At 44.5% G+C, this 27122-nt stretch overlaps 1 protein-coding gene across 6 annotated transcripts in view; it reads right to left on the minus strand.

Moving 5' to 3' along the window:
- LRP1 (LDL receptor related protein 1) overlaps positions 1-27122 on the minus strand; it is a 306533-nt gene that overhangs the window by 65714 nt on the left and 213697 nt on the right. For all 6 annotated transcript variants that reach the window (XM_083428173.1, XM_083428171.1, XM_083428172.1 and 3 more), the window contains 17 exons: positions 26695-26899; positions 25639-25803; positions 23732-23976; positions 22125-22256; positions 20359-20586; positions 19900-20074; positions 19334-19428; positions 17030-17179; positions 14781-14924; positions 14240-14365; positions 11824-11955; positions 7849-7983; positions 7576-7705; positions 6655-6781; positions 5521-5672; positions 4763-4887; positions 4235-4606 (listed from right to left, as the gene is read on the minus strand). In XM_083428173.1, the coding sequence (XP_083284299.1) occupies positions 4235-4606; positions 4763-4887; positions 5521-5672; positions 6655-6781; positions 7576-7705; positions 7849-7983; positions 11824-11955; positions 14240-14365; positions 14781-14924; positions 17030-17179; positions 19334-19428; positions 19900-20074; positions 20359-20586; positions 22125-22256; positions 23732-23976; positions 25639-25803; positions 26695-26899 (2838 nt within the window). The remainder of the gene's footprint in view (positions 1-4234; positions 4607-4762; positions 4888-5520; positions 5673-6654; positions 6782-7575; positions 7706-7848; positions 7984-11823; positions 11956-14239; positions 14366-14780; positions 14925-17029; positions 17180-19333; positions 19429-19899; positions 20075-20358; positions 20587-22124; positions 22257-23731; positions 23977-25638; positions 25804-26694; positions 26900-27122) is intronic.

The raw sequence follows: 27122 nt of genomic DNA on the forward strand, positions 1-27122 counted from the left end.
TATGAGCATACTTGACTCAAACCAAGACAGTACCACATGGCAGGTGGCTCCCAAAGACCACCAATCTCTCGGATATCCCTGACTTAACTCAGGGGAAGGGAAAACTACCAGCATTCCTTACTCCTACAAAAAAATTTAAAAAGCACAGGAGCTCTTTCTTCCACTGGACTAACCATTCAAAGGAGCAGCAACAAGTAAATGCAGAAGCCACTGGCAATTATCCATCTTGGCATGCCTGTATCTGCACGTCTCAGCCCCCAAAATTAATAAACAGAAGGAAACTAATTTGTTCATCTCCATATGCAATGGCACACCCTGCTGCTATGCCCCAAGCCTGTGTTTGAAAACTGAATGAGGCGCAGGGGGCTCTACTTCCTTTGCCTGCCACTCCAGAAAGGGAGGGGGGGACTCAGTGCTCAGCCACACACATTAGCAGAGCAAACAGTAACATCAGCGGCAATGCCCTGAGCACAGAAAGGTTTGAATCTCATTAAACCCACTGCTGGAATTCTAATTTATATACACCGTTCAAGATGCAAGAGAAGGGAGCAGGCAGGCAGGGATGAAAGATGATATTTGAATGGACTAGGTACTGATTCTTAACATACAGTAACTCCAGCACTGAGAGGCTTTCCACACAAGTGCCTGGAGGACCCTTGCTTAATACTGTGTCCAGCATTGTCTGATGACTCTGGAGAAGGAGGACATGAGCAAAAGGATGCCATGCTAGCCAAGAAGATGAGCCTGATCAGTATTAACTCACTAAAGGCAAGACTGTGAATAGTCTTGAGAAAACAGTCAGCAACTGGAGATGCAGTCAAAACTGAACAGAGACTGAATGGTTGCTTTTGCTTTCAGCAGGCATTAGGAATGAGCTGCACATATCTTAGTCTTTGCCACTGTTAACAGCTGGTGTACATTAAAACATGGGTGAAGAATACCTAGTAGCTGCGAAAAAACTGTTGGCTTCTGTTACCTCTCAAGTCAGCAATTTAACTCAAAACCAAAGTGTGTCAGAGCACCGCCTGCTTCATACACATGACAGGAAACAAAAAGACTCCTGTCTCCTTCCTCTTTAACAGTAAGTGGCAGCCAATTTTTATAAAACTGAAGTACTCCTGCCTCTGAAAGGCAACCTACTTCATTTAGGATCCTCAAAAAGAAAAGAAATAAAAAAGCATTCCAATAAACATGTATGCATTTAACTGGCTTACTGGCTGATTCTTAACTTAAAAGCCAAACAGTTAATGAGCTAAAGATCCATGATTAATCAATGGTCCTGGCATGAACTAGCTGTGAAGGAACCTCTTTTCTTAAGAACGTAAGAATAGCCGTCCTCGGGCAGACCAGGGGCTCACCTAGCCCAGCCTTCCATCCTCTAAGTGCCCACTGAAACGGAAGGCAATATTCATTTCACTTCTAACTGTCCTCCATCCTGAAGCATCCCAGGGTGATTTAACAAAACAGTGAAACCAAATACAAAAGCATAAATAACAACACAATACTTCAAAAGGCTTTAAAACGAATGCTAAAACAATTAAAAACCAGAAATGGGGACAAACTGAAATTGACAGATTTATCCATCCCTAAAGGGGCAGCACCATCACCTCTTCCTCTCCTTTGGCATCATTTCCCTCCAGCTATTGGCTGCTAGCAAAGGGGGTGTGTGGTTCCTATGTGCTTCCCCTTGCTTAGTAGCCACGATATAGGTTTTTTCCCCCCTTGGTTGCTGCTTCAGCCTCTCCCTTGCTAAGAAGCTGCAGCTGCATCCTCTTGTTCCCCACAAACTACAATCTCAGCAGGAGGGCCCCTTCAAGGCAAGCCAAATCTTTCTCCCCACTGCTTTGCAGGTTGGGCCCTTCCATTCTACAGGGAGAGTATTCTGGTCAAAGCTCCAGACAGAAGACCCAGGGAGAACCGATTGTGCATTTTGCAAACCACAGTATAACACTTTAAACATGAGCTTATATTCCCCACCATTGCAATTCTATTTAAGGTAAAAGACAGCAGGTACTATGTCTTCTGCAGAGACTGGGCCATGGTAGGACAGCCACATTGACCCATGATACATACCACTGGCCCACGCAGGAGAGCACCAAGTAGCATATCTTACATTCACACAGCCTTACAATTGCTCCCCCTCCCACCTCCAACTCTCGATGAGATCTAATGTATGAAATAATGCACCTCTCTTCCCCCTTCAAGCTCATCGAACGCCCTAAACCAGAATACGCTCCATATAACTTTTCTTGCTTAGGTTAGCACTAAGCAGCCAGGATTATGCACTCATGAGCTAGCCTGTATTTCATATATAAATGTTCAAATTGGGTTTTTGTTTTGTGGGACACAATACAGCACTCTAAACATGAGCTGACTTCCCCTCCCAATGTGCTCCCAATGCACTCTGTCTACAGAACAAATTGGTTATCCTCAAATAATTAAGACTAGAAGACTGCAAACATATTATTGCAAAGTGTGAACAGGTGCATTAGGATGCTTAAAGCTCCTCATAGAGAGCTACCTCTGTGATGTGACTCTCTTAACAGCTGTGGGAGGAAATAATAAAAGTTAATCAAGGGAAAGCAAAAAATTAGGGCCAAGAATAGCTCCTGGAAAGATCCAAGGTATGCTCAGATTTCAGTAACAATTTCTTCTTGCAAATAGAATGTAAGCAAGGGGAGCTTGCCAGGTTTTGCTGTAAAGCCACTATGCCTTGGAATGTCAGGGATGTATTAATGACCAGGACCCCAGAAACCCACTGGCCATCTGCTCAAACCTTATTCTGGTACCACTTTAAATATGTGCAATTGCAACACAGAGACTTTTGTCATTCACATATGAGGATATATATCCCTGCTGGTGTTCCCCATCCTCCTGCATAGCCACTGGGCTTGATTCCAGGTTGCTCCTTCATTCCCCTAAGGACATTGGTGATCACCACTAGTTTCCTTTCATCTGCAGCCCTGCTTACCATATCCTGCACCAGTGTTCTCTGGCCATGGTAGCTGGGTCTTACGGAAGTTGGGAGGTTCAACAGGTTCCCTGCCTCTATACTAGACATCACCAGGAAGAAGGATGGAGTGAGGGAGCCTCTATGGCTCTTGCGGTGCTCTAGGTTTGCCTAGGCAAGTGCTCTGAAGAAAACTGCTCTTGGCAATCAACTGCCAAATAATTTCCTTCAGGGATGGATCAAGATGATTTAGGGATAAAGGACCATTTTATTCACATAAATATTTTTATTTGTTTGCTGTTGCTTCAGTTTTCAGTACACCACTTAGAGATATGCTTAATATATTAAGATTTATAGAAATTAACTAGTGTCCATCACCATAAAGCCATGGTACAAAATCAACCAGAAAGTGCTGCCAGGTTTTCCCTACCTCACCTCTTGCTTCAGCCTATGCTCAATCAACTGAGCTCTGCAGCCCTTGCAACAGCTGTCCTTAAGTCTCCAACCTCAGGGATTATTCCTGTTCTCCCACTGAACTATCACATGGACTCTCTCTGTCTCAATCTGGAGGTAGCTTAGTGGAACACAGGAGTGTGCCAACTCCCTGAAAGCAGCTCACAGCCACCTAGATCCTACCTGGTCCTTTTTTACTGCCACACAAGACTAAGCTAAACCAAGGCTTGGCTTAGCAAGCTGTCCAAACCCAGGTTTGTGGTTTAGTTCTCCTAAACTACCATGAGCCATAAAGCAAGAACAAACCTTGCCTAGCAGCAAAAAGGACTGTGAAGAAAAAGTGGCTGTGAGCTCCTTTCAGGAAGTTGGTGCACTCACACTTTAGCACTAAGCCATGTGTGGCACGTGAACCAGGTCACTGTTACAAAGCCCTGCCCTCAGTTTAATGGGAGGATTTACAGATTCCAGAATGACTTCCACCATTGCAGAAGAACTCTGTGACTTCCTGCCCACAGCTAGTTCCACCCAGAAGACTTTGTTATAAATTCCCTTCAATAGTCCTGCAGGACCCTAGAGTTCTGCTGAAGTCTAGACCATAATCAATCCAATCCTCTTGAGTCCATGGCCCAGCCTTGTAATACTGGGTCCTCCCACCAAAACAGGTAGTTTTAGTTCTTCAAGTGGCCTCTGCAACAGTCACATGTGCAAAGGATTACACAGAAGCCATAGCAATCTCTCACTTTGTTTTCTATAACCCACAAAGGCCAGGCTGCTCTGCAAACATTCCTCAGAGGAAAGAGAAGAGTGGGAAGGGGCACCCACAGTACTCACTCTCAACTATGGTCCTGCGTCCACTGCCATCATCATTAATTTGCTGGATGTTGCCAAAGTGAATGTCGCTGAAGAAGATGCGGTTGCTGCCCTTGCTGCCATGGTGATAGTCAAAGGCCAAGGCAATGACGTTCTTCATGTGCTCGCCATCTTCAAACGGCTTGATGGGTGCATTGAGGTTGTTCTCATCTGACAAGTGGATACTCTTGAGAATGGTGCGTTCTGAGTATAGCAGGTAGCCATCGTAGTCGCGGCAGCTCACACTGTCTTCAGAGAGCATGCCATGGGCACACGCGCATGTCCGCTGGCCTCCTCCCCGGTACAGGCACAATTGCTCACAACCACCATTATTCTGGGCACACACATTAGTACCTGCAGAAGAGAGGAAGCATCCAGTTGCTTTTCAACCTGCTCCTATTAGCATGGATGGCCTAACTAACCATGAGGTGAATTGAATACCCCCACCCCCTCTATTGCTTGCTGTACTGCCAGTGCTGGGCCTGGAGGCCAGTCTCCCTCTTCACGCACCCTTCTGCCTGGCTCTGTTGAAGACCTTGATGTCCTTCAGCTGCACTCCTATTCCTGTGCGCAGAGACACGATATCTGAAGCATTGTCCTTGCTGCCCCTCTTGATGGATCCATTTGCATGAGTCCTAGAAAGAGGCACAGTCAAGTGTGTGAATATAAGATGTACCCACAAAGTATTAGCACAGCTGCCTCATGGCTATGTTCAGAAAGGAAGCATTGATAGGTTATGAAAATGAGACAATAACCTTCAACATATGCACACTCTTAATTATGCAGGTTGTTAGAGTATACCCACCCACCTTGCACCCAAATATTCATGGATTATCCAAGCACACACTTCTCCCTTGATTAACACACTTACAACTGACTCATGCACAATGCATATATACGGTATGTATGTGAATACACACACACATACGGCTCAGCGCTGCTTCGGAATTAGGACTATCATTGATATGGCCACTTCAAAACATTAAACTATATTCCAGTATACAACCAGGTTCCAACAAAGGAAACACAGAGCTGTATCCAACCACACCATACCTAGAGTAGACCCATAGGCTTCAGTAACTGAAGTCCACTGATTTCAATGGGCCTTCTCTGAATACAGCTTAGTCAGATACTACTCAAATTATCCAGCCATAATGAATGCATGCGCCATGCATGGGAACACAGCAATGTGGCTGTTGCAAAATCCTTTCAAGCATGACTCTGGACTCTCTCTGCTCCAACAGCCTTGGTAGCACTGAGGCACAAACCTGTCACTCCAGTAGACATAATCCTCAAAGACTGATACTGAGAACATGTCCATGTTATTATGAGGCAGGACAACCTCTCTCTTGTCCCCTGTCTCCAGGTCTATGCGTTCAATCTTGTCTGTCCGGGCATCACACCAATAAAGCTTCCCATCCTAGAGAGAGAGAGAGGAGGATACATGATGCCATCCATGTGGGTTACACATCTGACTCACTGGAATGTTTAAGGGTTGTTTGCTAATATGAATGTGGGACGGTGGGACTCCATGTGGGACAATCATTTTCTACTAGAAATCATCCTAACAGGAGAGTGATGTACAATCATCTCTGAAGGCCCAACTTTAATTAGAATAAGAATGTATATGCTGCCCATCTGACTGGGTTGCCCCAACCACTCTAGGCAGCTCCCAACAGAATATTAAATACACGATAAAACATAAAAAAATAAAAACTTCCCTAAAGATGTTACAATTGCAGAAGCCTGGATAGCTTAGTTAGTTAGAGCATGGTGCTGATAATGCCAAGGTTGCAGGTGTGATCCCTGTATGGGACAGCGGCATATTCCGGCATTGCAGGGGCTTGGACTACATGATCCGCAGGGCCCCTTCCAACTCTACAATTCTATGATTTCCATGAATTGGATCCCTCAACCTTTTCTTTGTTTCTTTCACCTGTTCGTTTTTACTGGCATGCATCTACTGAGAGATGCTGTCTGCCTCCAAAGGGGAACTGTGTAACCATAATGCTTGCTGGACTCTCAGGAATCAGAGCTTGGACTAAGCAGGACTTTCAGCGAAAGGGCTTCAGTGCACTGCATCCCTCCTCACCTCACCCTATGACCAGCCAACACAGACTAAACTATGCAAAACAAAAGCTTTCCTGATCTGTGCAAGTTTCAGAGAGCTGTCTTCCACAAATTCAGTTATTTTGATGTAGGATATATTTTCTAAAATGCAGGGAGTCCTGCTTTGGTTTCACTCTGGAGGTGCAAAGATACACGGACCACCCCTGGCATAACTCTGCAGCCTGAGCGAGCCCAATGTGCACTCTTGAAACCTGCACTCTTGTTTCAGAGATTTCCCGCTTCCCCTGTCGTTCTTCTTCTTCTCTCTTGTGAACCTCAGCCCTGAGACATACCTCATAGTCAATTGAAATCCCATTGGGCCAGCTGATGCTGGTGTTGATTAGGACCACACGCTGTGTCCCATCCAGCCAGGAGCGTTCAATACGAGGGTACTGGCCCCACTCTGTCCAAAAGAGATACCTGGAGGAGAGGAGAGAAATGTTTCACATCTTCAGCCAAGCAACTTAGGTCCAGTTCACAGCTGCATGTTGTTATTACCCTATTTGTATTGTTATTCAAAAATACCCTACCCTTCCTCAGAATTCAAACCAAGGTCCAGTGTCTTCTCTCACCCCCACCATTTGGCCCCACAACAACTCTGTGAGGAAAATTAGGCCAACAGATAGATTGTCTTGGATCTGGGTCTCTTTGGTTCTAGCTCAACACTCAACCATTATTCTTCAACAGCTTTCCATATTCATCATGATGGCTAGGGCTGTATGAGTGGGCTGCAACAGATCATATACAAGAAACTGAATGTCCTTCTCACTTTACCTCAGATGCAAGGTTTTCCAGCAGACTTGCCTTTCCCAAACTCCAGCCCTTAACACCAAGGGTGGGGAAGCTGCAGCGCTCCAGGTGTCCCTGGACTCCAAATCCCATCCTCCCTGACCACTGGCCACACTGGCTGGAGTTGAGGGAACCCATGAGCCCATCAACATCTGAAGAAACCAGATTCCTCACCCTTGCCTTAGCCTCTATTAACTCTCACAGAGAAATGGATTCTGAGCCTATTCTTATTGTGAGCATTTGCCATGTGCTCAAACCGACTACTTGGTAAAGGGCTGTAGCACAGTGCAGAAGGTCCTTGGCTTAATCCCCAACATCCCCAGGTAGGGACCCCTGCCTGAAACCCCGGAGAGCCACTTCCAGGCAGTTCTGATCAAGATGGACCAGTGGTCTGAGTCAGCTTCCTCACCACAACCAATCCTTACCCTTTCTCAGGGTGCACAGTGATGGCACGCGGCTTGTCCAGCCCCTGTGAGATCACCACATAGCGGAATGAACCATTGAGCCTGGCCACCTCAATGACATCAAAGCCTTGGTCGGTCCAGTAGATGTTTCCTGAAGAGAAAGAGGTGATTATTCAACCAGTTGTTCCTGCTCCAGACACTGCAGGAGGCTGGTATTCCCCTCCACACCCCAACCAGCACTTCCTCATCCCTGTCTCTGATGGATGCTTTGATGTTAACTGCACACTGTCTTACCTGCGATCCAATCCACAGCAATGCCCTCCACCCGGCCAATGCCATTGGTCACCACATCTTCTCGCCATGTCTGGTCCCGCTTGGCCCGACTGATAGTGCTCAGGCCCATGTCCACCCAATAGATGGTGTCATTCTCTGAAGGGAGAAAGGAAGCATGTTTTGGAAGTCAGGGGGAGAGGTTCAAGAGTGATGATATGCAAATCTGTGAGGATTATCCCTCTACAGCAACACACAGCATCCACCATGGTTCTAAGTCTCCCAGTTTCCCCAACCTCAGTTATCTGGTCCCCAAAAGCCCACTCCCTGGCAACAAGATCTAGTGCACTCAAAGCCCTGAAAGCAGAATAAATAGGTTTACTGAACTCTTGTAGCTCCACTGGCCAGGCAGAACCACAAGTGAAGGCAGCTAAGGGGAAACGGTGGAGAATCCCAGTTTTCAGAGGGTTAAGACAGGATAACTCTAGTTTTAAATCAACAGTACATTTGTAGGGAAAATACGCTGTGGGTTCAGCCTGGATGGAAAGTAAGATCTAGACTCCAATTGTCAGCTAAACAGGACCTTTCTTTAGGTGCTGCAATGCCAATGCCACACAATACCAGCAAGCAGTTGTGGAGTGGCACACCAAATATGAAAAAGCACGGGGCAAAAAGTAATTTCTAAAATGTGTAAAATGTTATTAGAATGGGAAACAAATGATGAACTGGTAAAATCAGCAATGATACACTGGGCAAGGGCTATAGGTCACAATATTGAAATGTCACCATGGGAGAAATTATGGAATTACAGATACGACATTTACAGCATATAATACATTAAAGGAGGCCTATATGAAAATGATGTATATTATTTGACTATGTAGAATTGGCAAAGATGACAGGAAAAAATAGGAACCAGACAGACCAAAAGTTCAACAAAGAATGGGATATATACAGATTATATTTAAAAGAACATTGTTCCCATATGAAATCTTTGACATGCTTTGATTAACTTCTGCAGTGTCATATGCTACAAAGGTTACAGATAATTTACGATAAGTTAAATGTCATACAATATGCAGTCAACAAGGAAACAAAGGACCCATGCTGAGGAAGATGGAAGTCTTAACCTATGAAAGAACTTTATTTTATATGTAATATTTTCTTTGTATTTGATGTGTTTTGTATTTTCTTTTTTTCTTTTTGTGGTGAATGGATGCAATATTTAAAAATCAAAAAACATTAAACTGGAAAGACAAAAAAGGAAAAAGGAAAAAAAGAAAATGATGTATAGATGGCATTTAACTCCTAGTAAACTGGCTAAGATGTATAAAACCGAATTAGATACGTGCTGGAAATGTAAGGAAGAGGGGGGTTACCTTTTACCATATGTGGTGGTCATGTAAGATAGCGAAAGCTTTTTGGGAAATGTTTTATAATGATGAAAAAAAATGATGAAGCTATCTTTTATAAAAAGACCAGAAGCTTTTCTTTTGGGAATAATAGGTCAAGAGGTACCAAAAGATCAGAAAAAAAAGTTTATGTATGCAATGACAGCTGCCAGGAAGATTTATGTGCAGAAATGAAGAGAAGAAACAGTTCCAACCCACAAGGACTGGCCAATAAAACTGACGGAGGATGCGGAAAAGGTTAAACTCACAGGAGGAATAAGGAACCAGGAAGAAAGAATTTGTAACAAAGACTGGGGAAAATTTATTTACAATCTGAAAAGTTATTGTAAGCAACTTAAAATGTTAGCAGGTTTAATGTAAAATGAGCAGCAAATTAAACTTAAGGAAATTTTAGAGATAATAAATAATTAAGGAATGATTGTGGATATGCAGTAGTAGAGATAAAATGGAAGGAACCACAGATGGAGAAAAAGTCGATTTGATGCTATTTTTGGTTTTGTTAACTTTGTTGTAAAATGGAAAATGATAAATAAATTTATTTATTTTTAATGAAAAAGCACAGGACATCTGTGTCCATACATGTCTTTCTACTGGTTTAATCACAACGCACAAGATTTTTCTTATTTTCCCCTCCTTCCCTTGTCCTCAACAGTTATAGCAATAGCTCCTGCATACATGTTTTTCCATCCTTCTCTCATGGTTCCCACAACCTTTTCCTTGTCAGGGGAGGGGGGGGATTTAACCTCACCCCACTGAGAGCCAGTGTGGTGTAGTGGTTAAGCGCGATAAACTCGTAATCTGGTGAACCGGGTTCGCGTCTCCGCTCCTCCACATGCAGCTGCTGGGTGACCTTGGGCCAGTCACACTTCTCTGAAGTCTCTCAGCCTCACTCACCTCACAGAGTGTTTGTTGTGGGGGAGGAGGGGAAGGAGAATTTTAGCCACTTTGAGACTCCTTCGGGTAGTGATAAAGCGGGATATCAAATCCAAACTCTTCTTCTTCTTCCCACTTCCAGCTACATTTCTGCTCAGAATTGTATGCCCTCTCAATTTCACTGTGGCTGCCAACAGTCATGGTTTTGAGATTGCCTTGGATCTGGGCCAACCCCTTAAATATATAAATATATGTAGGAAACTGGATTGATAGAGGGTTGCGTTTTGGGTTTGGGGACCAAAGTGGAGACAAGCTGCCCCCAGATTCTGGCCCCTGCAGAGCTCTGGCTTCCTCATGCTGGGCTTCTTGCATTATCTCTTTCTAAACATGAGGCTACAGAGTGTATTGTACCGAGAAACCTCTATGTGCTCCTCCTCTGCATGTTGCTAGACTCCAACTCCAATCAGCCAACCAAGCCAGTGGTCAGGAATGATGAGAACTGGAGTCCCAACATCACATTGGCTAAGGAAAAAGAAAGAGGGCGAGGGAATCAAATTGGCTCCAAGCCACAGGCCAGGCGGAACAACTCTGTCTTACAGGCCCTGCGGAAAGAAATCAGATCCTGCAGGGCCCTGGTCTCATGAGACAGAGTGTTCCACCAGGCTGGGGCCAGTGTTGAAAAGGCCCTGGCTCTGGTTGAGGCTAATCTGACTTCCTTAGGGCCCGGGACCTCTAGGGTGTTGCTATTTATGGACCTTGAGGCTCTCCGTGGGGCATACCAGGAGATCACACTCCACTCAGACTTGGAGAATGAGGGGACAACATGGCTCACTAGAAGCACAGCTGAGCACACACCATAGGAGTCCAGAGTTCAAAGCACAAATGTACAAGTCCCTCAATCTATAAATTTTCCAATATTCAATTCACCCCACTTCCATAATTCAATTTAAGCAAAGAACCAAAAACCTCTGCACAAAAATGTGTGTGCATTTTTTGAGTGCATTTCTCCTAATACATACATGTTAAAGCACTTTTGCCAAATATTAGAGATGGGGAAGAAATTCACTTGGTTTGCATTTTAATGCAAACCTAACATAACCAATTGGTATCTCTTGCGCCAATACACATATCAAAGTGCAATTAATGTATCTTTTGATATTTGCACTTCTCCAAATTCTGTGGCGCAGTTCTCCAACCCACAAATGTATACAAAAATGTGCACGTTAAGGAGAGTGTGCATAAATTAGCAAAAATAATGTGCATGCTCACAAACATATGGGAAAACTGCTTGCAAACAATGCAGCAGACGTTTGTCAAAATTACATAAAAAGATGCATGTAGTAGGAGAAATGTGCACAAAAATGTGTAAAAAAATGTAATTTTTTAAAAAATTGCAAAATGATGAAGAAATGCAGCGAAGATCAGAAAAATAAGAAACTGTCACAAACAGAAATTGATATACGCGCTTGCCCATCTCTACCTTTCTGGGGGGGGGGGGTTTAAAATACTGAACTGCAGGACAGCAAAGTTTTGGTTCATGTATTTCATTCAGAAAGTGCAGAGCTAGGGAGGTCTGCATTCAAATGTCAACTGAATGAATTCCTCCCACACCCAGCTGCAAAGACGGAGGGGCTCTGGCCCACTCCCTCCCTTTTGTTTCTATCCATATCCACTCCGGACACAAGGGGCAAACCTACTTTAAGCATTCACCTACCAGCATGGAAATCAATACCAACGGCCAGCGAAGTCCCAGAGACTGGCACCAGAGCATCAGATCTGTCATTGGGGTCCAGTGGAATGCCCCGGATCCCCTCATGCACAGAGTAGAGGAGGAAAGAGCCAACACCTGCATGGAAGAAAGAAAAATCCAACAGTCACAAACTGGAGTCTCAGCACAGGGCACACAAGAGAGGCCAAGATTCAATGGCAGAACATTAGGCTTTACATGGAGATGGTCTTGGGGTCAATTTGCAGCAGCAAACCTGGCCTAGAACTCTGTGTGGAGACCTGGAGAAGCACTGCCAGTCAAAGGAGGCAGTCATGAGCTGAATTCACAAGAAACGGGGAAGGGCTGTAGATGAACGTCTGAGCATAGGGTTTGCATGCAGAGTGTGTTACTTTGAAGGAAGGTGGGTGACAGGGAGAAGAGGAGAAGAAAAGGAACTATGAATAATAATAATAATAATTTATATATCTCCTTTCATTTGAAAAAGACAGTTTTAGTTTGCCTTCCTTGATTTCCACAAGCTCCATCCACACCTAATAACTTATGAAAACTTTTGGTGCAAAGTAAGATATTAGCAAAAGTGTGGAAGCTACTTTTAGCCTTCTGCATGGGTTAGAGTATAATCAATCAATCAATCAATCAATCAATGTTAACCAGTGGTGTTGTGTGAGCTCACGGCACCTGAGGCAGGGCTGGACGCACACTGGGGGGGGGGTGCGTGCATGCCAGGGAGCGGGGCACAGAGGGTGATGGAGCCCACCAGGGCACCCCAGCCTTCATCGGCAAGACTGCCAGAGCGGCCCTGCCCCATACCGGAGCCAAGCAACGCCATGCTGCGCCACCTGCCTGCCTATATAGTGGGGAATCTGGCCAGCTGACATGGCACTTGGCAGATACGAATGAGGCGCCCCATGCTGGCGCCCCTGGGACTGCCCAGCTCGGTGCTCCTATCTGCAAGCGTTGGTTCCTCTGACACAGGGAGAGGAGCACCAGGCTGCACTGTGCTGTGGGCACCTGCATGGGGGTGCCTGCTTTGCACGCCCTCAAAAATCTGTGCCTGGGGCCACAGCCCCTCTGACACCCCCTACGCTATGCTCAAAGTGCAGCTGCTGATAGGAATTCATTCTGGAATTGTTTAACATTTGTACCCTGCTTTTCTCCCCTCAAAGGGAAGTCCAAAGTAGCTGACAATCCATTAAGTCGCAACATTATAATCAATATAGACCAAGTATACAAAATATTGTAATAACTGCCTCTCTCCAGTAAGGACAGCAAATGTAGGTAGCTTCAGGTTCTGAGAAAGAAGAAGGGAAATCAGAAAAAGAGCCACGGGGAAAATACATTGTCAGGGGCGTCAAACTGCCTGCAGAGAGCAGACTCCTTTGAAGAGATCCATCACCCTCCACTGGCAAACTCAGGCAGCAAGGACCAACTGCTGTGCAGCCAAAATTGGACGACTGAGAAAGAAAAGAGAAGTACCAGCATACTGAGGTTTGCAAGAAGCACAAAACAATCTCTCTCTTTTTTTAAAAAGGGGCAAAACCAAAACCCAGCCCATTGACGAATGAGAATGCTTAATAGCAACGGAATGCTGGAAGATGCTGGAAAGAAACATGGAAAGTCAGGGAGGGGGAGCATCAAGGAGAACATAGCAAGCTCCCTCTTGTCAGAAGCACTCTTGTCAGGGGCTGAGCATACGCTGCAGCATTTTAGTGCAGGTACCACTTGCATTCTCCACTACTGAAATGGGCTGGCACACTTCCCAGAGTGCATCTTTATATCTTAGGGAGGAAAACTCCCACCTACTCAGAGAAGGTAAAAAGAGAAGGGAATTCTGGAATATGTTCACTTTGCTGAACTATCTTGTGGAAAGGAAGGGCACATAAAGGAGGACCCCTAGTTCGTCTGCCTTTGCATGTATGCAGCCACAGCTGCCCTAAAGGGAGGATAAGAAACCTTTGGGCAAGTGGCCTCTTGAAGGCATTTTCTAGCCAGGCAATTCTATGTTTTGCCCTTTGCATCTTAGGGATCTTCCACATTTTGTTTTTTTATTAAATGTACACCTACTATATATCTCATTATCTACACAAAAAATACTGTATGTGAGGGAGACAAATATGTGTTTGGAAACGCAAGTCTCCTATAGGAAGAGAGATCCAGGGTTGGCTGCAGCACCCTGTCAAATGTACATTTGCTGCCACATTGGTACACGGACAGCTCCATAATTAACCAGGGCAAACTGAGGGCAATTGTAGCTTGAGCTGCAAACAGGAACCACCAGGTGGAGCTGTGCTACACATCCCTCAAGATATATATACAGAGCAACATAGTTCCCAGGAGCCAGGCCTAACAGCTACAGACCACTCTCCTCAAACCCCACAGGAGTCAACCGGGGTTCCCTCACCTTCACAGGACTGCTGTCCACTCTTCAGGCTGTAACCAGCTGTACACATGCAGGATCGAGTAGTCTCTGAAGTTGGAAGGCACAGCTGGGAGCAGTCACCGTTGTTCACGCTGCAGGGGTTGGTACCTGCAACAGTGAAGGTGAAATCATGGAAGTAAATGGGCACTACTGACACAGAACCAGACAGCATCAGGCTTCAGTTTTGACTGCCAGGTGACCACACACATGACCATCTTGCTTTACCATGGGCACAGGGGAAAAAAAGGTGGACTTTGTGGGCATGTTAAGAAGGAACTTGAAGTGGCACAGTGAATACTTAATGTGGTTGAATCAGCACCAAATCCAAAGCTTGGTTTCCTATGAGACTGCAGGCAAGATCTTTCCATACAGTATGTGAGCCTTGGCACACCATCACCGATTCGCTGCTTCCTGAGTTGGAACCCCCTGAGCCCTGATCAATGCTCACACTTCCCCACGATGCTTCTTCAGGCCCCCCCCCCTTGCATGATGCCCCTTATGATCCGTGCCTCCAAGAGCTTACCATGCAGCTGAATGCTCTCATTGTAGATCTTCATATGCATGACCAGCGTGGTGCTGTTGCGCAACACAACTGCTTCTATGCCATCCTTCTTGTTGCAGGTGCCCATTTTTTCTGAAACCTGATCAGCCCACCAGAGTTTATCATCTGGGAGAGAAAGAGATGAAGATTACGCAGCTTGGCTTTACAGGCAGGGCATACTCTGACTGAACTTGACACAGGCTGTTGGTTCAGATTCCGCAACAAGCTGTGGTCAAGAAAGATGGACAAGGATGATGACATTTGGACAGTCCTGGGTAGGAAAAGTTGGCGCCAAACTGTGAGTAGTGTTATATCTGAACTCTCCCATATCATTCAGATGACCACTCAGTGTGAGGGGGCACTGAAAAAGATTAAACCAACTAATGGAAGATAGATGTCTGAAGGGTTATTAACTTTGATAGCTAATGGAAGCTCCATTCAGAGGTACCTCAGATTGTCAGGTGCTGGAGAGAACTCCCATTTAATTAAATAAATTTGGGTTGATTAATCAAATGAGTTTTCCTTGATCTTAACTCATGCAATAGTTTTGAGGTAGGAAAAGATACTTGTTTTGTGTGGGATTCAGCTAATGAGCCCCATCAGTGGGAGCATGCGCAAGGTCTTCTGATGGGACAATGGCGCTTTCCCCACCTCTCCTCCTCCAGGGGGTTGCGAGAACTACCAGAACAGCACACAGAGGGAGGAGATAGGGGACTGTTCCAATGTTGAATCGGCATGAGGAACCTTTGACCCTCCAGATGTTTATAAACTGCAACGCCTATTGTCTTTGACCACAGACCCTGCTGCCTAGGACTTACGGGGTTTGGAGTCCAACAACATCCAGAGGACCACAGGTTCCCTGTCTCTGGATTAAAGGGTGCCTGTACATGTCACAGCATGTGCCACCCCTTTGCAAGAGGTATTTCCTCCTATGTGTAAGAGAAGGGGAAATGCCTAATCCTGGGTTGTGCCCACCCACAATCTGTAGATTCTAAAAAATATTTTTTATCAAATTAAATTCTTTAAAAAATGTGTTGCACAAATAATCAGAGTGGCTTTTATTTCATTAAGATGGGTTTAAATGATCGATGCAACAGACTCAATGATAAAAGTTCACAGCCCTACCAAAAATAGGAGCCAGCCATCACCCATGTGCCTGGCTTGGGCATGGCTGGAGGCATCTGGGAGGCTGTGGTTAGAAATATTAGCACTACTATGAGGTCAATCTGCTGTCCCAAAACCTCTGTCCCAAAGCCCTGCCCTGATGACACCACTGGAAAAACCCATTTAGCATTCAACAAAGATCCTTTAAGCCTCAATTTCTAAACATCACTGCTGCAGCAGCTGTGACAAATATAATGACTTCCTGGCACTGGTGTGTGCATGCACGCATAGAACAGGGATCCTAGGTGAAGCACGGCACTTTTAGAAACATTGAAAAAAAGCTAAAATAAATGGGAGGAATTCAACGTCATGCTAAGGTTCCAGTTTGCCAGACAGAATGATCTCCACTCTCCTCCCCCGTGCGCTGTTTTAGGGGTTCTCTTGCCCCACTCAGCCAATTTCAGGGGTGTGGGGGGAGAGGGAGAAAGTCCCATTGCACAAGCGGAAGCCCATTGGAAGCTCATCTTTTGCAGTGCCTTAATAGTATTTGATTTATAAAGTACCAAGTTTTCATAAACTACAACTGATGTTAAAATGGAATGAAAAATAGCCATGAAACATATAAAGGTAGCTGCTTAAAATTTAAAACAAAATACAGCAGTGGGATCTTCATTTTACAATTTAATTGCTTCCAACAGATATTATAATGAGAACAGGTACAAAGATTTAATGATGTGAACCAAGGTCTCAACGGGAAAAGTGGATTTATTTCTCATTATAAAACTTGATGGAAGGAAATTAATGTTTATCACTTTAAGGATGAAGGTGGCAGCCTATGAAAAATTCATACCCTTTGCAAAAATAGCTAATATTCTATCTGGAGGTAGAGCAGCATCTTCTCAGTAACAGAAAATTGCTGCTTAATTGTCTGAAAAATGCAATGCGTCCAAAACAGAAACACAGACTTGAGAGAAAAAATGTGTGCTGTGCATTAAACAATTCACATGCATTGTACCTTCCACCCAAAAAACAGCCAATAGAAAAGTCCATGGATACGACCCTCTTCTCATTGTTGCTTACCAGACTGCTGTAGCAATAGCTCCCAAACTCAGCACTGTGACTCTTACCCATGATAGCCAACGCGGTGGCCTTGCGTAGCTGGTTCTTCATGGTCTCCAATACCTCCAAGCCACTACCATCCAAGTTGCACCTATTGATGGTACCGCTACCAGAGCTGATCCAGTACAGCTTGCTTTCCTGGTAGTCAATGGAGAGCCCTGTTAGGAGAGAATAGTCCAGCGTGAAGGAGGAGCAACAGCATCACCAATGAAATCTGCAGGTGTTAATTACAGCCTGTGAATGTGCATTAGAGATGGGCAATTCAGACTAATTGCAGTCCATGTCAGTTTCATGTACATTCATCGTAAGTGTGTCCACATTCAATTTCTGCACTAACACATTCCTTAAAAACCCAACCCTTATTTTGCCCTGTCCTTTCATTTTTTAAAAATATAATTTTTATTAAAGATTTTCTTGGGTTACAAAAGTATGTGCATTGTCTCTATTTTCACTTCATGGAGTCTTTTTTGCAGATCAGTTACATTCGATGTGAGACATTTATATTGTATACAATGTGAGGCTGGGGAGAAGAGCGGGGAGAAGGGGGCTGGTAAACTTACATTCTTTTACTCAGTGAACATGTGAGGTTTCTGTTTCAGTTTCACTTGGGTAGGTTCTCCATTTTAAAGTTGTTTCTTTAACTCAGATAGACTGAAAACTTATCATAATAAATGAAAGTTTTCAGTTCACCTGTAGAAACTGTGAGATAAAGCCACCAACAAACAGAAATGATACTTGGGATATGTGAATGTGTCCCCTGCCCCCCCCCCCCCCGGCAGAAGGTTGAAAAGCAAAGAAGCAAGATCAGGGGATGGTGGATGGTGAGGTGCGAGAATCAAGCTGAACTGTGATGTAGGCATTTTGGACTTTGCTATTTAATACACGGAGACTTGGGGCCTATGTCCACAGCACCAATTTCTCTCACACCTCCCCTTTTCCTATTTTTGCTTGCTGCAATCCCTGGCCAGGATCCTTTGCAGATGCATATCATTCCATCCTTGGTGTGGATGTGGATTAGAGTGAGTGTGCCCAGGTAGGATAAATCCTCTCCAATTCCTATTTTCTCCTTTTTCAAGTGTAACTTTCCATTGGGGAGAAGCTACTAATTTTACACTAGGATAGCTAATGTAAAATCCGGTAAGGAAACAAAGCTTTTCAATGTCTGTTTAGGTCCAGTTATTTGCCAATATGTTCCCTTGCTAAGAAAGATCCAGGGCTGTGTGTCGCAGGCTTGATCACATTGGCACACACTTTTTGGTTTAAAAGGTTAACAATCCTGTTCCGATCCCCAAACTGAGTCATAAAACTAGGGATGAGGTTTTTGCAGAATTCAGAGAGGGGCTAGATATCCAGAAAGGACAAGGAAATTGCAATATGGGCTGAAGGCCACAGAAAAGCATGACTATTTCTGTGAGGGTTACACTGGTGTTTTGAGCTTTGATGCACTAAATTTCATGTGTGCCAGTGCATGTGCACTTATTCACAGCAAAAGAGAAATGTGTATCTCTCTTCAAAGGTTGCCCATAGTTTCCATTTCTCTTTTTCTGTGAACAAATGCGCAAGAATTAAAACTGCAAAAGCCACCCTTTGCAGTTTTAATTCTTGTTCACTTTTATATCTTAATACACTTTTTTACAATCTGCATTATATATTTTTCAGTACTTTGCTTTTTATTCTAGTTTATTATTTGTTACTGTATTTTGTACTTTTATAATTTATTGTCAGGTGAAGCTGGATTTTATCTAGATTGTAGGCTGCTTTGTGGAGGAAGTTCCCCCCAAGATGGGGTATAATTTGTAAAATTAAGTAAGTAAGTAAGTAAGTAAGTAAATAAAATGAACACAGAACTAGAGAAAGTGAACTGAGTTTTTTGGTCCACAGAAACCTGACAAGTGACACGAATACTAGGAGGGGACATTGACAGATGAAGGTGGTTGATACCTGTTATGTGAAGGCATTACAACCTTTTCAGATGCACTAGAGCAGAGTTGGGGAAACTGGCCTTCCAGATATGACTGAACTACAATTCCAACCTGCCCCAGCAAGCATGGTCAGTGGACAAAGAGGACTGGAGCTCAGCAACTTCTGAGCGGGCCACAAATTCACTACACCTACACCAGAGCTCTGATTTCAGTGGGTTATGTTGGCCCAGGGTTATTCCAATCATCACAGACAATCCTAGACATGGAAGTGAGCCAAGAGCTGCAGCATTCAAACTGACACTAACATGCTAAGGGGGGCCAGTGAGTTCTGCCTCTATTAGGCACAGACTAAGTTCTTAGGCATACAACAGAGTGCCACAGTCTCCATACCAACAGGCCCCTTTTGGTTTGTGAAGAGCAGGGTACGGTTGTTGCCATCCATGTTGGCGACACTGATGTTGTCTCCATCAGTCCAGAAGAGTTTCCTGTAACAGAGGCAAACAGGAAGACCACTTATTATCACTAGTACTTCTATTATTACAAGTTCAGCTACAACTTATTTTTCTTGCAGGCTCAACTATTAACCCTTTTTTTACAGGTCTAATTATGAGCAAAATTAACACACCTTAATTAGAATCACTGGGACAAGGGAAAAGGAGATGCCAGGCTAATTTTTTCCCCAGATGTTGAATCCAACCCATGAGTTGCAATTGATTAGCTCTCCTTGTACTACTCAAGAGTACACTTACTAAATCGAAGTGCCCCAAACACCTGGAGAATCAGAAGTTCAGATAAACTGAACAGCTTTACATTAACATAGAGCTACAAGGGGAGGAAAAGGCAAAACTAGCTAATTTGGTAGAAAAACAACACTATGCTATCCTGGAGCTGTAATTCAAATTCTAACCCTATGGACTACCTTCTTTCTACAGAATCTCTTGTTCTGCCAGACTCACCCTTTGAGAGGATGTACAACCAAACAGTGAGGCTTGTCCAGTCCCTGAATAACAGCATTCTTAAATGAGCCATCTAGCCGGGCGACATTGATCTGTTTCTTGTGGGCATCGTAGCTTGTCCAGAAAAGGTTCCTGGAGACCCAGTCCACAGCTAGGCCATGGGCATTGGGTAGGTCTGCAAGGCAATGAGGGTGGAGAAATGAGGGTAGACAGAGGTAAAGCCCAGAGACAGCAACAAAAAATGGAAGGTGCCTGTAGAGCACAGGTGAAAAGCTGCAAGAGCTTTAGGTTCATATAGCACAAGTTATAACAAGATAAGCATGCCAATGTCTTCCACTTGACTACTGTGTTTCACAAAAGGTTCTAAATTCATCTGACAAATCCATTCCAAAGGACAGCATGTAGTGCAGGGAAGAGAGGAAGCAAGGAGAGAAAATGAATGACACGCAGTCCCCCCACCTGCAGACACAACTGTTTCCACGCCTGTCCCATTGATGAATGCCCGCTTGATGGTTTGTGTGCGGACATCAGACCAGTAGATCCGCTGCTCCATGGCGTCATAGTCAACTACAGTGACGTTGTCAATGTCAGGAACAGTGAAGGAGTTGATGTAGTTGTAGTATGGGTTGTCAATGTCAACCCCGCGGATCTCCATCTGGCGGGCATAGAGCAGGAACTTCTTAAACTCTGGAGAAGGGGACAAAGGCCAAGAACGCATAATGGGAACTCACTCCAGTCAGGGCTTAGTAGACACAAAACATGTTTGCTTGCCGGATACTAATGAAGGGGAAATGTTTATTATTGACCTGTTAAACTCCATTTTTGTTTGAATCCATTTTGCTCAGGCCTCAAACTGCAGCTAGCTTGTTTCTACAATCCCTCAGCATTTAGTTGATAAACTATCTGTCAGCTGTTCGTAAAATATATCGTAAAATACATCTGGGCTGGCATTTTGCCTGATCCAGCAGGACTATTCTCATGTTCTTATCACATCACTCCTTCTTAGAGGTACAAAGACTATCTTTTCCATGACTCTTGCCCCCATCACATCTGCAACAACCAAAAAAGCAGTTTTGGGACCACTGTCTACATTTCAACTAGTTCTAGCATTTCACTTTTTTACAATCCTTTTTCTTGAAAAGTGACTTCTATATATTTTCACTGAGATCCTAATATTTTCTCTTTCTGCTGAATGTTGCCTTGAGCAACCTACTATTAAATGTGAAATAAAAAACAATAGCTGCTTTATTCCAAGGTATTTAAGTGCCTAAGGTGAGAATTACATGTAAGGCAACAAGCTCAGAGAATGGCAAGATTGCAGGACCAGTTCAGCCCTTCACTCCAAGCAGGTCTGCATGTAGTGTCATTCTAATGTGACTTTGGCATGTAGTTTCACACACTGCTATGGAAACAACCCAAGTATCTAAATATGATTCTGTAGAATCTAAATGCGAAGACAATAGTTTAAAACAGCTTTAAATTATCAGGGCCAGAAATAAACAAGCCTAGGGTTCATACACAAATCTTTCTCCCTCCTCTGACGCAAAGCAGTGATGACGTTAGAAAAATCTGTCCCTGTTTTCAAATTAACCAGAATACGCCATTACATATAAACGTAGGGAACTCTGGATTGTTTCAAATCTGGTTAGTGAATATGCAAGGATCATAAATCATACTTTGACCCTAGCTTGTTTGAAGAGTTTAAACTAACCAGACTTCCCCAAGTTTAGGTGTAACAAGGAACTCTGATTAGTTGAAAAGCAGGAGTGAAAGCTTTTCTTCTCCTCACTGTTCCTGGCTGTACCAAATGAGAAGAGGGGAGGTGGTGAGGAAACAAACCTGAGACTCATCCAGGCATATCTTTAAGTGTGTCGAGGAAAAAGGGTCCTGTTCAAAAGCTCCTATCCTCATTTGCAGCTGATCCCTCATGCTGCAGTCTGTCTGGGAGCCAAGCCAAGGAGTCCTAGATGAACCCATTGTCTACATGTCCATGGATTTAATGGATATGTCTTGGAGTGTGCCTACATGGGGTTTTCATTGCTCACTGTCTGTACTGCATTCCCAAAGGACCTGCAGGAACCATATCTGTCTGCAAAGCAGGTGGGAATAACAGGGTCAAGGAGCCACACCAACTAAGAAGATACACTTTTGCACTGTTGCCCCAAATCTTTGGGGTGGGTCTCTAGGCCTGCGAGTGGACCAAAGCCCCTCCATTCCTCATTTACCATAGCATGTGACGTTGTCCTTGTCCAACTTCATCAGGTGAGGACAGGCACAGGAGTAGGTGCTATTGTAGTTGATAAGGCAGAGGTGAGAGCAAAGGCCTTTTCCTCCATTGGCCTCACAAGGGTTGGGAGCTGCAACAACAAACAAAGTGCTGGAGAGAAAAGGTTAAGATCCCCACCCCAATCCTGAAAGAACAGACCTTCTGTAAAGAGAGGGTGAAGCATAGCTCTACTTTGAGAAGGCCAAGGCGTAGGTGACATAAAGCTGGCTGGGAAAGGGAGATCTGGATAGGTTGGCAGCATAGGACTGGATCTCTGCTTTCTCCAGCCCTGTCTTATGCATTCACCAAAGTGCATGTCTGCATTCAAACATAAGGAACAATGGAAGAAAGCCAACCCTAAAGCCTACCATACAAATCCCAGATTTCCAGGAAGAACCACTCTGCACCAAGGGAAAGAGCTGTCTCTACATTGCGTTCAAATCTTTGTGTGGATCTGCAGTTATGTTTTCAACTGGTTTTATGTAACAAAGCTGAAGCACGTACAGCTGTCAATATGCATACCTTGTTTACCTTTGCTTGGCCTCCCTTCATCGTGTAGCCTCACCAACATTAAATCATAGATTAAGTCCTTGGGGGGCAGGGGCCTTCTATTTTTTCATTTATTTGCTTCTGTTACTCTGAAAAGTGCTGTGCATATAAATCCACCACCTCCTTCGGCCACCTAACTAATAATGGCTTACAAAGCTTTTCTTGCCTCCAGGACCACACACAGAAATTCATCTCTCTACCACACAAGAAGGTAATGTGTTTATCTACTACACAGTACTTTGAAACGCGTCAGCTAAAAAAGCCAATGCAATTCTGGGCTGCATCAATAGGAGTATAGCATCTAGATCAAGGGAAGTAATAGTGCCACTGTATTCTGCTATGGTCAGACCTCACCTGGAGTACTGTGTCCAGTTCTGGGCACCACAGTTCAAGAAAGACACTGACAAACTGGAACATGTCCAGAGGAGGGCAACCAAAATGGTCAAAGGCCTGGAAACGATGCCTTATGAGGAACGGCTAAGGGAGCTGGGCATGTTTAGCCTGGAGAAGAGGAGGTTAAGGGGTGATATGATAGCCATGTTCAAATATATAAAAGGATGTCACATAGAGGAGGGAGAAAGGTTGTTTTCTGCTGCTCCAGAGAAGCGGACACGGAGCAATGGATCCAAACTACAAGAAAGAAGATTCCACCTAAACATTAGGAAGAACTTCCTGACAGTAAGAGCTGTTCGACAGTGGAATTTGCTGCCAGGGAGTGTGGTGGAGTCTCCTTCTTTGGAGGTCTTTAAGCAGAGGCTTGACAACCATATGTCAGGAGTGGTCTGATGGTGTTTCCTGCTTGGCAGGGGGTTGGACTCGATGGCCCTTGTGGTCTCTTCCAACTCTATGATTCTATGATTCTATTCTAAGCTCCCATAGCTTAGAAACCCTGGAGTGGACCTGGCAATCTTAAGTGTAGCTGTGAGCAAAGGAAGCTTCAGCCTGCCTCCTGCTACCTGCCTTCACAGAATTTCCCAGGGAGCCCTCCTCCTCTGCCCTTCCCTTGTCACAGCTCACCTAGAGGCTGGCGAGAGGGATGGTAGACCTGCAGGTCAAAGGGCTGCGTGTTGGTTCTCTGCACAACAGTGACATTGTGGCCGGTCCACTTGTTGGCCTTGGCCAGGGTATTCGTGCGCCAGTCAGTCCAGTATACCTCACCACCATAAAGTGTGACAGCAAAGGGGTGCGACAGATACTCATGCCCTCGGAGCACCTCAATGTGGCCTGTACCATCGTAGAGGGCAGAATAGATAGCATCGGACCTGTGGAGGAACAGGGCAGATTTCCTTTAATTTCTTTGTTTCTTTGTGTGCATTTCTTACTGATTTCACCCAGGATACAACAATTCAATAAAAGAAATAACATTTGCAATTAAACAATAATCAAAACAGCAACACAATAATACTTCACTTTTCCTTACTCGGCAGAAGGAAGTGGAGTGATTGCTTAAAGCAATCATTCTCACCTCTGGGAAAAGAAGTGTGTCTTCACCCACTGATAGAAAACATGCAATGATGGCATCAGACACACCTCCAGTGGGAATGGGTTCTGCAAACTACCAAGACGACCCAAACATCTTGGACTTCACTGGGCAGCGGCACAGCCAAAAGAGCCTCCTGTCTATGGTAGTGGCTAGGAATGGGGCACAGAAGGAGCGAGTGGCTATAAGCAGAATGTTTGATGTGTGCAAGATGGAAGTGGAACACTTGAGAGCAGAAAGGGCAGAGCAAGAGGAAGCAGGGCAAGAACCTTCAGTATCCGTTGACCATCTGCTCATGCGGAGATGTTCTGGCTTTCCATTTCAGAAAGCAAGCCAGCATGAAATCAAAAACTGGCCAAGATATTAATATAATCTGTTTGGATCTGTTAACTGTGTGCACGCACACACACACAAATTTATTTTACTACCCTAGGACCTACTACTCAATTTATTACTTCTGCATCCAGGGATTGATTCTACTAATATTGTAATTATTCATACAGTTACCGCAGTTACCGTGAGATAGAAAATGAATGTGTATGTGTATATTACAGTATACCCAATGTACAGAATGTGTATATTACAGTATACCCAAGGCTCAGAGTAATAGGCCTGGGGGTCTGAGGGGAGAGCCATCCTGGGACGACTGCTTCCACCTCTCATGCCTGGTCCTCTTGTTCTAAGACTCTTTTGTAAAGGAACTGCTGTGAAGAGTTTTATGGTCTTTTGATTCTAGATATAAAAGTTAAGCAGAGAAGGGGAGAAGTTACTTTGGGATATCAATTAGACTGTTGGTAAGCTTTATGCTCACTTAATTTTCTTTGCTATATTATCAATGAATTGTTAACTGTGGAACTGTTTGTGCTATAAAAATATTAAAATTTTAATGGTTATAGTACTTGACTTTTTTAAAAAAAAAAATGGTTTGGAGAACAAACCTGTATATAAACAAATGGGCTATGATTAATATTGACAAAAAAACAAGTTAATTATTACTCTACCCATAACTGAATATATGCAAAAGGCAGGTTTTTGGGCTTGTATATGCAATGACAGGAGCATTATAACTTTTTCCAGGAATGTTATGTGCAATTACAGGGACTGTCACATCCTTCTCTACTCAAAAACTGAATAGTCACACAAACTCCTCCACCTCCTCCTAAATTTACATCTTGCCCTTCTCGCAAAGAAGCCCAGGACAAAGCTACCTATGGCAGAGCAAGGATATTAGCTGTGCAGAAAATAGGATTCCACTTACTCAATACACAGATTCCATACCAACACACACACGCCCATACCTCGATCAACCTACACATATCAGGCAACAGAAACAATGGCACCAAACAGGCTTTTTTTGTGCAGAAAGATGTTCGTTTTACCAAAATTATTAGCTACTACCCAAAAATCTAAACCAGGTAATATTTGGTGGAGGGACACTACACACCTGGCATCTATCCACAGAATGCGCTTCTCCAGGTAGTCAACAGTGAGTCCATTAGGCCAGCCTCCTGAGCCAGTCTCCTTGTGGATGACACGCCGGCCCTCACCACTCATGGATGCTGCCTCAATGCGGGGCAGGCTTGCATCCCAGTCTGTCCAGAAGAGAATCCTGGGAGGAAAGAGGTAGGAGGTACGCAAGTGATGAGGCAGACATGCCTCCTCTCCAGCTGCACAGGGTCAGGCCTAAACGGCTTCCATAATTCTACAAGAGCTGAAATCTTAGCAGCTTTCGCCTTGAGATAATAAGCCCTTGTCTGGAGACTGGTTATCAATCACCAATTAATATCCTTTCCAACTATCTATAGCAGCCTTTAGGGGAACAAAAGTGAACAGCATGAAACATCCCTGCTGGGCATTGTTAAAAAGGGCCATGCCTTATTTCAGCAGTGTTCTCACCACCTTTATGCACAGAGATATGCACTCCACTCACTCCCAGCCCCCATCATCAAGAGAGACAAGTTCAGAAAAGTGGTGTGAAGTATCACAGAATTAAAGATATTCTCTCTGTGGAAAAGGCAGTGCCCAATGTTGACAGTACAGTGGTACCTTAGTTCTCGAACGGCTCAGTTGTCAAACAAATCGGCTCCCAAGCGCTGCAAACCCGGAAGGGAGTGTTCTGGTTCGTGAATGTTTTTTGGGAGCCAAACGTCCAATGCAGCTTCTGATTGAGTGCAGGAAGCTCCTGCAGCCAATCAAAAGCCGCACCTTGGTTTTTGAACGGTTTTGAACAGATTCCTGGAATGGATTACATTCGGGAACCAAGGTACATGCTTTTGCAGCACTCAGATAAAATGCATGCACACAGTCTTGTCCTAGACCTCCATATGTTTTCACGACTTCATTTACTTGCTCCCTCCAGCAAAAGGCACTGAACTACCAGTGAATCTCAGAAAGGTTTTGCCCAAGTCTGTTTGGGCAAGCTGTGGCAGAGCACCCGAGGGAGGGAGCAACATTTCTGACCCCACCCCCCACCTCAGCCCCATTCCATTCAACACCATACCCGCATCGTGGATCCAAGGCAATGGCCCGAGGGTGCTCAATGTCCCCAGCCAGCAAAGTGCTCCGCATGGTCCCATCAAGCTTAGCCACCTCAATCTGGTCCAGGTTGCTCTCCACCCAGTAGATGTTGCCAGCAATCCAGTCCACAGCAAGTCCCTCAGGGGTGGCCAGGCCATACTGGATCACCACCTCAAAGCTGGTCAAGGCTGTGAGAAAGATGGGAGGAACATAGAAGCAATCAGTAACTATTGATCTCACACCAGCCATTCCCAGCCAAGCTCCACCTTTATGGTTAAAAGTGCCATTCACAATTCTGCAGCCCTCTGAACCATGTACTTGGAGTCCTCTTCTTCAACCTACAGCCTTGCCTTTCCCTCAAATTGCAACTGATCCCATTTATTTTGGTGGCCAGTCCTTTCCAGACTCCCA

This window comes from Podarcis tiliguerta, assembly GCF_965153285.1.
Source record: "Podarcis tiliguerta genome assembly, chromosome: 2".
NCBI classification, from domain to species: Eukaryota; Metazoa; Chordata; class Lepidosauria; order Squamata; family Lacertidae; genus Podarcis; species Podarcis tiliguerta.